Genomic DNA, 16,436 nt, shown 5'->3' with positions numbered 1-16,436 from the left:
CCCGTAAGATCAGAGTATATTTGGTAAAAAAGTTCTAATTTTGCGGTTAGTCTCCGGTGAGCCAATGTTTTCCATCTAAGGTTTTCTTTAATTAATGTGATGCTACTACGGAAGTTATAGTTGCCGGAAACAAACCTGGCAGCGCGGTTTTGGATGCGTTCAAGTTTTTCCACAAGGTAAGAGCTTTGAGGGTCCCATGCCGCACAAGCATACTCGAGTATAGGACGGACGTTAGTTACGTATAGCTGTTCTTTTACTTTTGTGGGGGCTTTATAAAAATTTCGTCTAATGAGATTTAGCGTTCTAGATGACTTTAAGGTTAAATATTCTATGTGTCGGTTCCATGTCAAATTTTCTGAAAAATAGACCCCTAGATACTTGTAATGTTGGACCTTTTCAAGTGGTAGCCCGTCCAAATTATAGACTGATGATATCTTTCAAATCCATCTTGACTTACAGAATTTGTTATTTTTGCCACGAAAATCAGCCTCAAACAGTAAATGTTGTCAGTAAAAATGTAATAATTTCTAATGGAATATCGAGGTATGGCTTTCTGTATAAAGTTGATAAATTATTTGTTACGTGATAGTATGATTTGTAGTGAATTTGTATTCTCTTCTGCATAAGCAGCAGGGACAGAAAATGAGTTGTGTGCTCATTAAAATGACAGCATTAGGGTTAATGATAGCAAGTTCTTTACAGAACCATATTAATGACTTAAAACTTGAGCCAGCTTAATATCACTTTTAGTGCATGCGGTGCAGAATAGAATAATATTTAGCTGTTCTCTACAAAGAGTGTTTGAATGTGACTTGGGAGCTTACTTAATATTATTGTAACAACTACTTCATAATTTCGTGCTTTAGTTTCATAGAAGGTAGTTCTGTGTAGAGTAACTATGACTTGTTATAAACGGCACATCTTGCATTCACTGTCTTGAGAATTCCATTCACCATCGTCATAGCTATAGACATCCACTGCTCAACAGAGCATTGTGCTATTAGCCCTGTGCAAATCATGCCCACCATGTTCCAGCAAATTATTTATTGTGTTCATCACCTAACCCAAGCTGATGAGCCCTAATTTCTGTTTCCCTGGTGCCTATTCTGATTCTTAGGAGGACTTCCGAGTATTTGTTTTGTGCATTACATTTCCTACTTTGGTCTACTTTCTCTTCCTCATTGCAGCCAAAATGACTCTATGTTTGTTTTGTTTTCCGGTAAACGCTGATTTCGAGTTGCCTCCTACTTTATGCCTCTTTTGTCTTGTTTCGAGCTTCCTTCTTTAGTTTCCAAATTTTGGACCCACGGGCGAATATTGGCATGCTTGCTCTGTAACTGCTCTACGATCCCTTTTTATAACTAAGCGCTATTACTATCTTAATTTGAGAGTGTTTGGTAAAATGCACTTCAATCTTGCATTCTTCTAGGAATTTCTTTCCCAAGGCCCTGAGATGTTCCTGAAGGTTACTCATCATGTGTGTGTGTACGTGTAGTCAATGGGCCAGTTTACTAAAGAAAGAAGAACAACAATCCATCACTGTTCTTTTCAATGTTTATTTTGCCAACAGTTTTAGGTATGGTATCCCCTTCATCAAAGCAGCGTAACAATGATGCTGTTTGGGCACTATAGTCAAAACTCGATTTTAAGAAACCTGATTTAACGAAGATATCCTGATTGCCCTCAGATGACCATAGATAGGGTCCAGTGCTTTGACTAACTTGAAATAACAAAATTCATTTCGTAATTTGTCCCGAATGATTAATTCCAAGCCAAAGATAACATCTTGGAGCACCTTCTTTCCCACATTCACCAAACTGCACCATGCAAAATGAGACTTATAATATGGAAATGAATTCATCAGATGATGGTTGAAGTTTTGGATGCCCTTTATCTGCTACGGCTGTTCGCCGGAACACATGAAGAGACGAAAGACGTGCTGGACAAACTTCAAATTTAAGAGGAATTCATGCAGTCGTTGCTTGCAAACTGCATGCAAGCGAAGATAAGACTTTTTTTTGTAGATAAATTTGTAGTTCCCTGGGGCTCTTCTTGTAGAGGTAACAATTTTTGTTTTCTTTTCAAAGGTGCTAGAGATGCCAGTTGTTTCAGCAATCCACAACTTCATTTTTGCCAATATGATGCCACAGTAGCTGTCTGGATGCTGTTACACCATATAATAGAATAGGTGATTGAAAAATGCCTCACTCAGTTTAAGGGGATAATTTGTAGCCCCTCTCGAATTTGCCAAATCGAGGAGGGCTACATTCTTGTCACTCTTTGAAGACAGAAGTGGTAGACTCAGGCGTTTAGCAAGACGCAATTCTGGTAAGGATGACACACAAGTTGTGGTTGTTAAAGCGGAAATGAAATGATGGGCAAACGTGTCAAACTCACAAATGTACCATAAATCCCTTTGCTCCCTGTAATTAGGCATCAGAAACCAGATTCAAGATCTCGAATCTGGTTTCTGTGATGCTTATTCAAAGGAAATCATGGTATATTTGTGACCTTAGTCCTGGAAGACTTTTGTGCACAGAGCAACCGCCTCAGGTAGCACCGGAACATTAGGAACATTACAACAATGTTACATTTTGTTTAAGTCGACCGTTATTTTGATGTTAACATCCTTTTTTCTAATGTTCTAGGAATGTTACATGCAAAGGTTACTATAATGTTTAGTAGACATTTAAACAATAATATGCCGAACATGGAAGGTGATTGTAGAACACAGGCTCTTACTGTAATTAAAGCTGCACTGAATTTTGAGCAAGATGGTATGGTCCCTGGAAAGGTTATGAAGTGTTTCCAGAGACTGCATGACGGAACTTTCAGAAGTGCCCCTCCGCGGTGGTGCAGTGAAAATGCCCGACCACGGTGGAAGTGCCCGACTACTGTGCCAGTGTACCTGGGTTCGAACCCGACCGCCGGCGGCTGCGTTTCGATGAAGGCGAAACGAGGTGTCCGTGTGTTGTGCTTCTTCTTCTAGGTACTGTGGGGTATTTTTGGGGAGAGGATACCGGCCAAATGTCGTGGCGGCACTCTTGGCGTCCGGGGGATTGGGGAGATGTGATGAGGAGAGGGGTGGGGGAAGGGGAGAGTTCATCATGGCCCGCACTACCGCACTATTGTACCCGCACCAAGGTAGGTAGGGGTATTTGGGTTATTCTCGGAAGGGGGGGGGGGGGGGATACCGGACACGGGTTATGCCGGCCTTAATTCGCGGCGGCACTCTTGGTGCACCAAGCAAACAGCTCAGTGAGCAACGTTGGTCACTACGGCTCCTGTTTCTTTCCACTTTCACTCCCACTTTCTCTTCCTGATGTCGGATGGCAAGATTGGTTTGAACCGGAGCCAATCCAATCCAACTGGTACAGACGTCAAAATAGCACAAGATAGGCGTCTCGTGTCGACTGTTTAATCGTGCTGCGCGCGCTTAAACTGTGCGAGCGATACTTTAATAGTGTATGACCGCACAAAGCGAACAAATGGCCCGAAACGATGACGAATGTGAACCCCTGTTCTCAACGAAGGATCGACAGATCAACTGCGCCTTCAAGCCATGCTACGCCAGCGGCTTCGGCAGCAGTGTGGAAGGTTCACGCAGTTCACGTTTCTATCGGTTTCCGCGGGATGCTGGACGATGTGAACAGTGGATAAACAATTGTGGAAACCGTGCCTTGTGCGAGAAATCTGTGGCAGAAGTGCACCAGAGTAATTATTTGTGTGGTGTGCACTTTGACGAGTCTCAGTTTGAAAAGGAAGGCTCCCACCGTTTGGTATCTGACGCGGTGCCCACTATATTTACGTCCGTCAATCTGCAACATGTGGAAATTGATCACGACTACAGTGTGCCGATGCACAGCGAAAAACATTCGCCCAATACGAAGTCGCAGTCACCTCTGACAGTTATGTCACAAGGAATAAGCACTGTGGAAAGTGAGCCGAAAAAAGCTTATCAGGCTTCGTCTGCAATGTCATCTGCAGTTTCTGACGCCAGTGAGAGCTCCACTTCAAGCAACTCTGCAAAGCCTCGCGACACCAGTGAAACAACTACTACTGAGCCGCAGCGAACGCCTGTGACATATTCTAAGTCCCAGGTTGTTGTGAAAGTACCGCAGACGGGTTTAACTGCTGGTTCGCAGCGACGATCACATGTAATTCGCACAAAAAAGCCTGCACTGCTTGCTCGCCGCTTCACAGCTAGTGCCAAAGAAACGCCTTTGCAAAAGTACATGCTACTTTGCGCAGATTTTAAGACCCAGTTGAAGTCATTACAAAAGCGTAAGGAGACTTTAGAGAAATTGTTTGGTGGTGTGCAAGAGCTGCTGTTTCAGGAAGCAGAGCTGCTAAATATGGAGGATGCTGCACTTTTAGTAGGCGCACTTATTCATTTTCTGCAGGAGCGGTATCGGCGAGAGCCCGACGGCCGAGCTGAGGTGATGATGTGCTCACTGTGGCAACGACATCAGAGCAAACAGCCTCATCTTGTGCGTCAGCGGCCATTTGCTCAAGTTGCAGTATTTGTTATGGACAAATCAAGGCCTGACCATGTCCTCCTTGGGAAGCGAAAGGACATCATTGGTGGAGGCCTATACCAGGTTCCCTGTGGGAAAATAGAATTTGGAGAAACATGGGAAGAGGCAGCTAGCAGAGAAGTTTTTGATAGTATAGCGATGAACATCAGTGACCTGTCAGTGTGCTCCGTTGTAGACACCGTAGAATGGACTGCTGGTTATCATGCACTGACTGTATTTATGCGAGGCACAGTAGATTCTAGCCAGGAAGGAGAGCCCGAAGCAATGCAGCCTGATCTCTGTGACTCTTGGCACTGGAGGACGTGGCAGGAGCTACCCGCCCCGAATAAGTTGCATTGGCCTCTGCGGGACTATAAAGCTGAGGGTTTGACACCATTTCCCTAATGCTGTCAGCTGTGCATTCCTACTATTGATCAGTTTGGCTGATTGCAACATCGGGTAAATTTGAGCCATCTGTGTACTAAACATTTTCTTCCTTTTATCTTGTGCCTTCTTTCTGGTACCATATCTGAACACTAAACAGCCTTTTATATCCTGCATAGGTCTCCATATTTGATTTTGTGTATTACACTTTGTTAATAGCACATAATTTGTTGAAGAAAATTTTATTTGGCAGTCTAACGAATGCAGGTTGGTAGAAAAGTCTTTAGGGGCCATTTGAGTCCCCTTCAAGGACTCTGAACAGGGTCGTAGTTTGTCAACAATTTTTTAACATGCTTGGCTGATCAGAGCAGTGTTAAATCAAGCATGTATGCCGAGGCTTCATCATGTCACCACATGTTAAGTCTGCTTGTATATGAGCCATCTGATAGTTTTGTACTCTCTAGGATGGGCAAAATAAGGGAACCTGTTTTTAATCCTTCTAATTCTTTCATTCCATATCTCTCCAAATTCAAATTATGTCCTGTAATATATCCTTGTCCTTTACATCGTTTGTAGGCATCAGCTTCAACCAGGTTTTTTTATAAAGGTGACATCTCATGATTGACAGACATTGTTGAAAAAAGGGCATTTGGAGCAATAAACAATGGGCCTCACTATCAGTGTTGGTATGTTACCCTTTGGGGAAGGCAAAAACTGATTTCATTCACAGCAGAGTTCATCTGATATTTATGTCGCTATCTGCATCGCCATCCCGCTTGCATACCTCCATCCCCCCTAGCATAGGAAGAGTATGAATTTTTAATTATGCATAGGCAGCTTGGCAAAGAGTATCATGGCACAAGATATTTTGGGTTACATGAGGCGTGGTAAGAGGCCCATCTTTCAAGCATATCATACCACGTAAGCCAGCCAGCAGGTCAGAGGTAGTCGAAATTTCCGGAGTCCTCCACTACGGCGTCTCTTTGGAACGTTAAACCCCACAAACCAAACCAAACCGAATGTTTGCACCCATTAGAAGACTAGTGGGTACCTGGCGGCACTGAGGATCGAGCTCCGGACCACATGCATTTAAGACAGGTGCTCAAACCGTTAGTCCACCGCTGCAGTCCTCGGTGAGTGGATGCATGGTCTATGTACAGGGGCAAGACCACTGTGGTCACTGCTCAGGCTAAGGCCAACTTGTGCAACCAAATTTGGACCTGATGCCCTTAGCTGGACTGTAATGCATAGTATACTTATCCCACATGGATATCCTCAGCCATGGATCCATTCAATTATTCAGGGACTGCTGTGGCTGTTTGTGTTTATGACCACTGACAATGTTCCTCTAATGGGGGGCCGCGGACCTCAGGAGGCCCGCGAAACGATTTTCGAGGTGCGCGAAACCCACGTTCACACACACACACACGCGCACGCAAACGCACACGCACGCACGCGCACGCACACACACACACACACACACACACACACACACACACACACACACACACACACACACACACACACACACACACACACACACACACACACACACACACACACACACACACACACACACACACACACACACACACACACACACACACACACACACACACCTGCTCGACACAATCTTGCGGGGTTAAGCACGGAGGTTGAAAGCTGACTAGTTTTTCAAAACGAAAGAAAGGCAAACGGAGAGCGCGTGCGCGACAGGGAGAGCATCTATACGGCGTTTGTTGATGCCGGCATCAGTGAAATTCGCTGCACTTCTGGTCGGGGCTCAAAACAGCCACGGACGTCGAAATTGGGGAAAATACATCAAAACTACGCGAAAAACGTGCAAAACGCTGCAAAGCTTTAAAGTCAGGCCTCGTCATTGTGTTACAACATCGAGGACAGTCAGTCAAGAGTAAGAATGGAAAGAAAAAGTAGTCAAAGAGAAGAAGAATAAAAGCAGCTAAAAAAGAGAGAAAGTAGAAAGAGTAAAAGAAAAAAAAAAGCAAAAAAGAAAAAGAAAAAATGAACTGAGCGAAAAAGCAGCGAATAAGTGCAAGAAATCGCAGGCCTTACTGCACATGGCAGAGATCTAAGTGCCTCCAACGAATTTTTTTATTACCGCTGCTTCTTATTCAGCCCCTCAGAGTCATCTAATTGTAGTAGAAAATGGAGAGGCACAGGAATGAATTTTATGGGGTTACTATTTAAGTTTTCCGGCAGTCGCATTCATTATAATTATAAATACCAATGATGATTTAATGCGCTGACACATTTTGAGTGATTTCTGCTTGGAACCTAGACGACAGGAGTCTTCGGGATGCATTTTCCTACAAACGCCGCCCCCTTCTTTCTGCATGCGCACTTTGTCACTGCCTCCTCTTCCTGAAGGTGGAAGACATTGCGAAACTCCTGGAAATGCCAGCCTATTTCTTATCCTTTTAAGTTGCGTCCCAACCACGAGAAGACATCTGTGATGTATGAAGGCGACACACTCGGGCGGTCTCTGATAGACTAGCTATGCAAGAGTTTCCCACTTTCGCATCAATCTTCCGTTCGCTTTGCCCACTTCTCCGTACGTCTGCGGTTAGCTTCGCTCCTCTTTTCTCGTCTGATTTTCTTGCGTCCTAAGTTTACAGGAGAAGCAGCATTAATTTCGTCAAAGATCAACCTATAAGTGACTGTTCGCTCCATTTTTCGTCTGGGGCATAACAGCTCCTGCGTCAGCTTAAAACCTCTTCGTGCTGACTAAATATGCAAAGGAACGCTCGCGACTTTTGTTATTGTGTCATGAGCAGGCCTCACTGTCCTCATCACTTCCTATTTTCGTTGTCTTTCCTTAACCTTGTTTTCTCCCCCCCCCCCCCCCCCCCCCTCTCTCTCTCTCTCTCTCTCTCTCTCTTTCTCTCTCTCTTGACGACTCACCTGTTCCGGGAGCTCTTTCTTTTCAGCAGGAACCTTTTCTCTCGTGATAGGCTCCCTTTTTAAGGCGCATAATGAATGGTTGTGGAGGCATCCGCGCCGCTTGGCGCCCACTCAGGCAGCACGTCGGCGACTTTTCAGAACTTGCTCCACCTTATATATAAATTATGCTGGCCTCGCGACATTTTAACTGCCCTCTCGCAATTCCTTACCATCCCGCCAACATCTTGCCCTGCTTTTGCGTTCACGTGATATGAGTTGTTGTTGTCGTCCTAATAACAAATGACACATACCCACACAGAGGGATGCTGATGAGGGGAAGGAGGAAGAGCTACTGCTACTTCCAGCCTTTACTTCAGAAGAGACTAGCGGCCCCTTAAATGTTTTATTTCGTGCTCTGCTTAGTGTGCGTGTCGCTAATGATAAAGAAGGTGGAATGGAGGCTGTATGAAGCGCCTGTCACAGTCTTCATTACTCTGGAAAGCAGCATTACCCGCCAAGAATGGGCTCTTGTAGGCTGCCCTTCAAAATATCGCCGCTGTTATCTTGGCCGATAGAGTGCGTGTGCTTGGCGGTAGCATGCGACATTTCACGTGAGTCCTCAATTGTGCCTTCATGTAAAGTTTCGACCTGAAAGGAAAGCAGAGCGCTGAACGCGAAACGATGCGTTTGTGAGTGCACATACGATTATCACTTCCGCGCGCACTCTTAAATGCTTCGTCAAGCTAACAACTGTTACTGAGCAAAACACTCCCAGCAAATAGACGGCATGATTGTATATTAAGCAACTGTAACCACCTGTTGATCTCCAGATGCAAGCGCAGCTCAAGCAATCCCACTAGAAGAATTCAGAAGTCGCCCAGGTGGTGTTGACGTAACTCGGTGGAAATAGTATTTTAAACTTGTATATCTGCGCGAACATGGTCGTTATACTGGGTGACTCTTGATGGTTGATGCAATAAGTAACGTAAGAAATGCTTTCGCGCTGACACAAAAGAATGCCTAACTCGTCTAGTGAAGTGTAAATTGTGTCAGACTGAGCGCTGGAGGAACAGTTAAAATGAGCAAAATGAATACTGTCATCCTTATCTTGTCCAGCGTCCACAAAGCTTCCTTATGCGCTAAATCAATAAGTGAAGCAGCACTAGGGTCATAATGCTTACTTAACACTGCTCGGTCTTTATCCCCACAAACAATTGAAATCTCCCATAAAAGGTATAATGAAAGTATAAGAAGAGAATAAGAATGGCACGCCGGGCAAGTGAGAAACATATCTTAGTTCTTGTCTAGCCTGGTGCCAACGCGTTTGCTATATAGACCGCCGCCGTTGACGTCATGGGGCATCCTAGCAACTAAGTGACGTCATGAGAGAGGGCGGCGGCGCGATGACATCTTGGGGAGAAAGAGGCGCGCGATGAAAAAAATAAAAAAATAGAGGGTCGTGAAAGCTTACATTTCCTCTCCTATCATTTACCTCTCTCATTTACCTATAAATAAATGGAATGGGGGTTTAAGAAGGTGCTCTCCAACTTTGCAAATCACACTTACTTTCTAAAGGCAATACTTAGTAAATTAGAAAACGTACCTTCATTACTAATAAGTAAATTGCAAAAACAAAAAAAAAAAAACAAAAACAAAAAAAAAATCTTTGCCTGTAGAGCGCCAGACAGCTGGCAGCTGTATACAAGTGGTTTCTCCGGACTATCTCAAATGTTTTATCTTTTAACCCTTGGTTAAAGTTAGCTTGGACACCCTGTATAATCATTCATAAAATTAGGAGCCACGCGGTTTCTGCAGAACCTTCGCAGCCAAGTGCGTGAAGCATGTACGTCACGCGAGTGACGCTGGTATACGTTTTAGTAAATCAGGTTGGCTTCATCGCATGGCAGCAATGTGGCGATTTCACAGTGATAGTGACGTCATCAGAAGTACAAGGCAATGCAGTTGGCTCGTCTCCGTGCGCGGAAGGAGATTGAAAAGCAGCATTAGAAGCTGAGCGCCCCCAGCAGGGGCGCACCGCGCTATACGATATAAATAATCTGCGAAGTTCGAGTTCGGTATTGCGTGACTTTCCCAGACGTTTACACGAGATATTTAAGGGAATAATGTAATTTCGATGTATCTAATGACTCAAGATATGCGAGTTTGATATATGTGGGCTCGGCTGTACTTCATTTACTGTGGGACATTATATAGGGTGAAGATGGCTGCCAAAGAATCGGTTTTATCAATGAAGAACTGTATTTTAATGCTAGGGCGACGTTCTGTGCGTATTATTGTTAGAATTTTAAGAAGAGGCCCGACATGCTGCCTTCGAAAGCTGGCAGAATGTGGCAAAATGTTGTATTACAGTGCGCATCCGTTAACGTGAAGTGATTTCATTTCGAAAGGTTGCTTTAGCCGAAGGTTTTATGTTCCTGCGATTATAATTCCCGTGCCTGCAAGACTTTCTTTTGTGCACTCAGTGGGATGAACGTCATACGAATTTCAATGCCCTGAAGGGGTCTTTGCTTGCTTGCAACAATATGTAATCGGTGAATACAGTATCGAATTTTTGGCTGTTACGACAGTTCGTTCAAGCCAAGTACGACCTTTACTCAAACTGAATTTCCATGTGGCCTGCCGTAAACGTAAGCAAATCCAGACGACCATGTGTCTCTGCTATGATTACTTTTACAGCTTAGATTTTGTTCCCCAAAGCAAGAACGCCGGTAGTTAGAGTATAGACATTACCTCTGCGTTTGAGAAGACATCGATAAGCTCTTGATTTTTGATGCCCGCTACGTTCTTAACCTGCGCATAACCATTATTACTGCACCTAGCACTTTTTCTTCTCTCCAAATTCTGTGTTACACCAGTTGTAACGCAGGACTTTGGAGAATCTTTATGGATAGTAAATCATCGCATGCAACTCGCACTGTTTTCACGACTGCAAATCGAAAGTTTTGCATCGGTGTTCATGCAGTGCCGCCCTGCGTCACATCTGGAAGTTAAACTAGAAGGTTAGACGTTTTGGTCTCTCTTTCTTTTTTATCCACACGACACAACGAGCGCTCGTTGTGTTGTCCTCTTCTCTCGTGTTCCAGTCACGTTTTTTGCGCTGTTACCTTATAATGAGTCACCAACAAGCCCAATCTGCTATTCTGGACGTCACTGCCGACTCACTCCTTCTCCCCAAGACTCTTCTTGTTCAAGCGCGTTCTCGTAGTTTCTAACCCTCCCTGACTTCGCTTCGACGCATTTTTGGGTTTACATGCATTTTTCGAAGGCGCATTTCGATCTACCCCTGCTGGCGCAGCGACTCCGGTTCAATTGTGTACCGAGGTGAACTGTATGAAGACGTCACCGTGAGGAAAACGGGCCTCGCCAAGACTCTGCAGCCGCCATCTCAACCCCGTTTGGTGCAGGCATCGCTCCATGATAAAATATTTTTTATTTATTTTTGTTTGCAGCTATATATTGCATCGGCAGCCGCCGCCTATCCTCCGCACCTCACCGTACATAGCCGCCGCTGTTAATCCCTTTGTTACTTTCACTCTTTCCTTTTTCTTCGCATTTGAACCCGCGAAATTCTATCTATACGAGAGCTCGCATGACGTCAATTGTTTTCTACGTGCCCGTAAAATGAAACGAGCGCCGACGTTCTGGCCGTCCGTGGCCATAAAAGCGGGAGGTCGTTGATCGGGTTATGTCCGTTAACAATGCGGCGATACTACCGTGATTGTGGTTGGCTCGCGGTGCACCTGCGTGCCGCGGGGCGTCGCGCTTTACGGCGATGCTCGTTAAATTTTTTCTATAGAACCGCGCCGGATGTCGCAAACGCCCAATGACTCGAGTCACTTTTTTTGCTCGCCTGGGCGTTTTGCTACGAGCTCTTGAGTCCAATTTCCTGGAATGCTTTAAAGCTGTACCGTCGCCTGCCACCCCCCCCCCCCCCAATCCTCTTCCTCCCCCCCGCCAAATAAAGTGGGTTGGTGTGTGTGTGTGTGTGTGGGGGGGGGGGGGGGGGGTATAATGCACTTCTGTAGTGCACTGAGATGAAACATAGATAAAATGCAAGCTACGTATGTACAGGTGCCAAAAGAGTAAAGAGGAACACTCGTCTGCGACAAGTCTGCGCTGATTCACTGGGTCCATGCATGTTTTTCCAATGGTGGCATGTTGTGTTCTGCTTTTGGGGCGCCCGCACATTACATTCAAAATCGCCTCATTCAAAACGTGCGGTAGTCATCTAAATACGCCAGTTCACTTTCAAACAGGCTTACAGACGTGGAGCTTAATCAATTAACTGGTTTTCTTTTTTTTTTAAGTATGATATACTTCTGCCAGCTCTCTAGCATGCGTATCTTTGCGACGAAATGAAATGATGAAATCGAATATATGTGTTATCTTATCCAAATGTCCTATATGCATGGACTCATGTGGCTGATGTGTGAGTCATCGCATTATAGTATTTTGTCAAATATTTCACGTCTTTGTCTCAGCCTCTGTTGCCTGCGTTCCACCTGCGTTACGTTTCCACATGATCCAGGATGTAGTGGTCTACTAACAGCAATTATCGCTTTAGCATGCGATGGTTGAGAATTTGTCCGTTATTTAGTTAACTTGCGTAATTGATACACTAGGAGTCTTATCATAACCCCTCCCCCCTCCCCCCCCCTTCATTTCGAACACACACATTGCGCAAACGCAATTTCGAACGCACACATTGCGCAAACACAATGAGCAAGGCCATCGGGACGAACGCAGCATCGCGTTACGGTACACAGAGAAAACGCAATGTTTAGAGCCGCGGCATGGAACGTATACCTCTCGGCAAATCTAGAAAAATTACCTGTGGTGTCGCCTCATGGTAACAGCAGATTACGCATCAGTACGACAGCACCGATCAAATTAAGCTTTCAGCAGCCTTAGCCGCAGTCCATAAAAGAAGAGACCCGGAGGACGACTGACCTCGTCTTGGATTTGACGCCTTGGAGGCACGCCTAGAATCGGCACAATTCTGGGCACCATCAAAACACTGAGCCGCATACCCTCTCGAAATCATAGTTTAAAGCTGAGAGCGCAGTGCGTCTATAGCAAATGAACTTCATCTCCGCTTAATGCTGGTTTGAGACGAAGGGGAGCATGCCAGAGGCAGACTGTTGGTGCGCCCGTATGTGCTAACCCTTGCTTCGGTACGCGCCAGTGCTTTTATTCACTTTGTTCGCAACAACGTAATTATTTTGCTTTGATTTACACATCAGAGTATCAGAATATGAGCGTATGTTATTCGAGAAAATGAAATTTTTTTTTCGGAATTTATTAACGTTGAATTGGTGGGAGTATAGAGTGAGCATTTTAGCATGACGGCAAAGTGATATCATAAAATTAGAAGTGGTTTTGTATGTCTGTTTCGCATAGGCAGCGGCTGGAGTGAGCGCGATGTCAGCAAACAAACACACACATGCGCCACGCGGAACTATAGGAATGGAAGTAGATCCATGTCGTCCATAGAGCCGGCCACGCGAACGTCGGTGGCATCCTTTTGGTCCTGCGATCGATGAGGAGCGCATTGGCCCGATATACGGGAGTCCTATATGTCTTTACAGTCGCACACATCAATAATAAATGAATTCTTTCTTCCTAGCTATATTCTTATATATATATATATATCCGCGGTCGAAGCGTGGGCGTATAGAACCGCCGAGTGGAAGCCTGTCAAGGTTCGCGACCAACTCTGGGGCGCAGCAGCATGCTTTTCCTATCATCTTCTCTGGCTTCGTGCGCGTTCCCAAACAGTAAGGGAAGTAAGTGCATCACCAATAGTGGGAGGCACTCCTCGGTTAAAACTAAAGTGTGACGTGCCGGCTGTGTTATATAATGTAATTTCGTGAACAAATGGAACAGTATGGACCTTAAAGTGTATATTAGTGCGCACGATGTTTTATTATGTAAAGGTTTTGATTGAGTGGAGATCAGTGATGTCACGCTTGGTGCTGACTAATAAGGAACAGTTGTATTCGAATTGTTGCATGTTCATTGTATTCATAGCCATTATAGTAAGAATTGAGTAAATCAGCTGGGCATGTAAACACGAGTAATTATGCAAGCACGGTGCGTGCGACAAGTTGTGCTGGGAACGGTTAGCATAAAGTGCCACGTACAGAACATTACCTGCGTTGTTTATATGTGTCCAATATAGATTTCATATATCTCCCAACTCTCCTAACTTATATATGGGGAAGCGATATGTGTTCGCCTTCGCAGAAAAACTACCAGTCATGACTTTTGTGCTGCTCCAGCCGTGTCCGACACTCTATGTCATGAGAACTGACGAAAGACGGGACAATTTTCATAGTATGCATTTCTTTTTGCTTTGTAGTTCTTTAGAAAGATTTCTATCTGAATATGCATTTCTTTTCTTTCGGTTGCTTCGGAAAAGAAGACCCCTGTGTCGGCAGAACTGAGTACACAGTCTGTCCTGACGCTGCGTGCTAAAAACTAAAAAGAGAAAACTTAGGCACACGGGGATAGAACGTGAATAATAGAATGTGGTTTTCATCGCGCCTGCCAGTGCCTATAATATATGCACCAATTAATGCGAGGATGTTAAAGTGCGCGTGAAATAGAGTTACTTAATTGCCAACGTAGCAAATCATTGCGCGGCATTTCATACATATTATGCATCTTACTTCTTTATTGCGAAAGCAATACTAATCTAGGTTTCGAGCCTTCAGCGTGGCGCGGCCGCACCCACGTGACACTAGGGTGAGAGCTGGACACGTTCATACGGCTTGGTAAAAGCGGGGCTTTATATGTGGGCTGGCAGGAGCTGCCAACTTGGGTCTCTCTTTCACATGGGACGGTTATGTCATAATCAGCCTGCTAGGGCCCTGCCATTCACGTTACCCCTATATGCCACTAAGGCACGTCCATACGGCTTGGTTAAAGCGGGGCTTTATATGTGGGCTGAGGAAGAAGAAAAAGACGCTCGGTCACCCGCAGCTAATGCTTTCGCTCAATATTTGGTTCAGCAGCGTTGAACCCTTGTAATTTTGTTTTGTAGCGAGAGCTACATTGGTCACAGTATCGCCATTTCGCCGTGTCTGTCTGTACCTGTCCGGTGCCTGTCCGAAGAGCGAAGAAAGAAGAAGTCGTGGGAGGCGGTAGCTGGCAGCTGACATGGCCGAGCACTAACTGAGCGTAGGGATTCCTGACACTACGTTTGGCAGGAACTGCCAACTCGGGCCTCTCCTTTCATATGAGAGGGTGATATCAGAATCAGTCTGCCAACACCCTTGCATTCACGTTATCACTAGGCCACGCAGGTACGTTCATACGGCTCAGTTAAAGCAGGGCTTTATATATTGGCTGGTAGTTTACACTATCGCGTCATCAAAGGTGGGAGTAAAAACAGAGAGAAAGAGGTGATGTAGGGGAGGGTTCAGACCACCGCGCGATAGAGGCTTTCGCCTCATCGCACTTTAGTGGTCAAACGTGCCCCCTATGGCATAAATAAAGCTGAAGCCATAGAGTAAACTACTATGTGCAAAAGCCATGTCTACTTTCAAGCCTAACCTAAGCGTAGCCATGCAGATAGCCTTCGCAAAACTCCAGGTTTAACCGCAAGCTAAACCACAGCTAATTTTCTTCTTTTCTTTTTTGTTGCTGTCAGTCGCGCATAATAGCGCCACAAACGTGTTTTGTGTAACACGACGCTGAAATGCATCCCTTCATGGCGAATCACACTGTCTGCAGTAGAGTCAGTCGACTGCGCTGTGTTCTAGCGATATACGAAAGAAGGTATTTGATCCCACATTCCGTGGGGTAAAATGAAAGATTGCATGAGGCTTCATGAAACGCCTTTTGAAAATTACAACTTGCTCAATCTTGCATAGAAATGAAATTAAGTTAGCCCAGAGCGCAGGTATATGCTCTTTGTGAGCCTATCCACGTGGGAAAAACTCCATTCAGGCAGAACCCAACGGCTCGCTATAGACTAGGCAGTTCTAAAGCGTATTAAAATTAAGTCGCTAGCTCTACATGTCATCGCTATTTTTTTTATTGGCTTGGTTTGATTTATAGGCTTCATCGTTCATAAGCGCCTCAGGCTGTGAGGGAGCCCGTAATGGAGGTTTCCGGAAATTTCGATCCCCTGGGGTTTCTTACCGTGCAATAGCATCGCTTAGTACGCGATTGCCTTGCCTTTCTAGCTCTCCAGTAAAAGTTTCCGCCTCGGCCGGGATCGAACCCGCATTCTTGAAATCAGAAGTAGAACGCCTTAACCACTGAGTCACCGCTGTGAGGTAGTGTCACAATGTACTCTACAAGTAACAATTCTTGCTAGCTAGAAAAAATGCGCCATTTAGGTTACAAAATACCCGGCGAAGTTTCTGGCCTTTGTACTTTCTTCCTATTCTCTCTCTCTTTTTTTACTCTTCTGCGATAGACGCCTATAGGGATATGACAGAAAGATTGGTGGCACATGCTGTGTATGAGGACGTGCACATGTTTCTTCAGGCTTCTTTCATTCCAGTCGACCATCAGCGTTTTCTTTCTGTGCGTTCGGATCAGAGCGGCAAAACTAATGCGAAATTTTGGGGCAGGCAATAGAATGATTACATTTAGTTCAAG

At 45.0% G+C, this 16,436-nt stretch overlaps 1 protein-coding gene across 1 annotated transcript; it reads left to right on the top strand.

Moving 5' to 3' along the window:
* The first annotated feature begins 3,355 nt into the window (after nt 1–3,355).
* LOC146191160 (uncharacterized) lies at nt 3,356–5,573 on the top strand. The gene has a single exon (XM_084601631.1). It carries the CDS (start codon nt 3,468–3,470, stop codon nt 4,920–4,922), a length of 1,455 nt encoding a protein of 484 aa, XP_084457757.1. The 5' UTR covers nt 3,356–3,467; the 3' UTR covers nt 4,923–5,573.
* The last annotated feature ends 10,863 nt before the right edge of the window (nt 5,574–16,436 follow it).

The sequence above is a fragment of the Amblyomma maculatum genome, chromosome 4 (assembly GCF_055883805.1).
Source record: "Amblyomma maculatum isolate TAMU_Amacu chromosome 4, ASM5588380v1, whole genome shotgun sequence".
Classification (NCBI taxonomy): domain Eukaryota; kingdom Metazoa; phylum Arthropoda; class Arachnida; order Ixodida; family Ixodidae; genus Amblyomma; species Amblyomma maculatum.
Note: the sequence above shows the minus strand (reverse complement) of the source record. Positions and strands in the feature narration are given on the sequence as shown.

Coding starts and splice junctions, on each gene's coding strand:
- LOC146191160 (XM_084601631.1), top strand. CDS start 3,468: ATGACCGCACAAAGCGAACAAATGGCCCGAAACGATGACGAATGTGAA.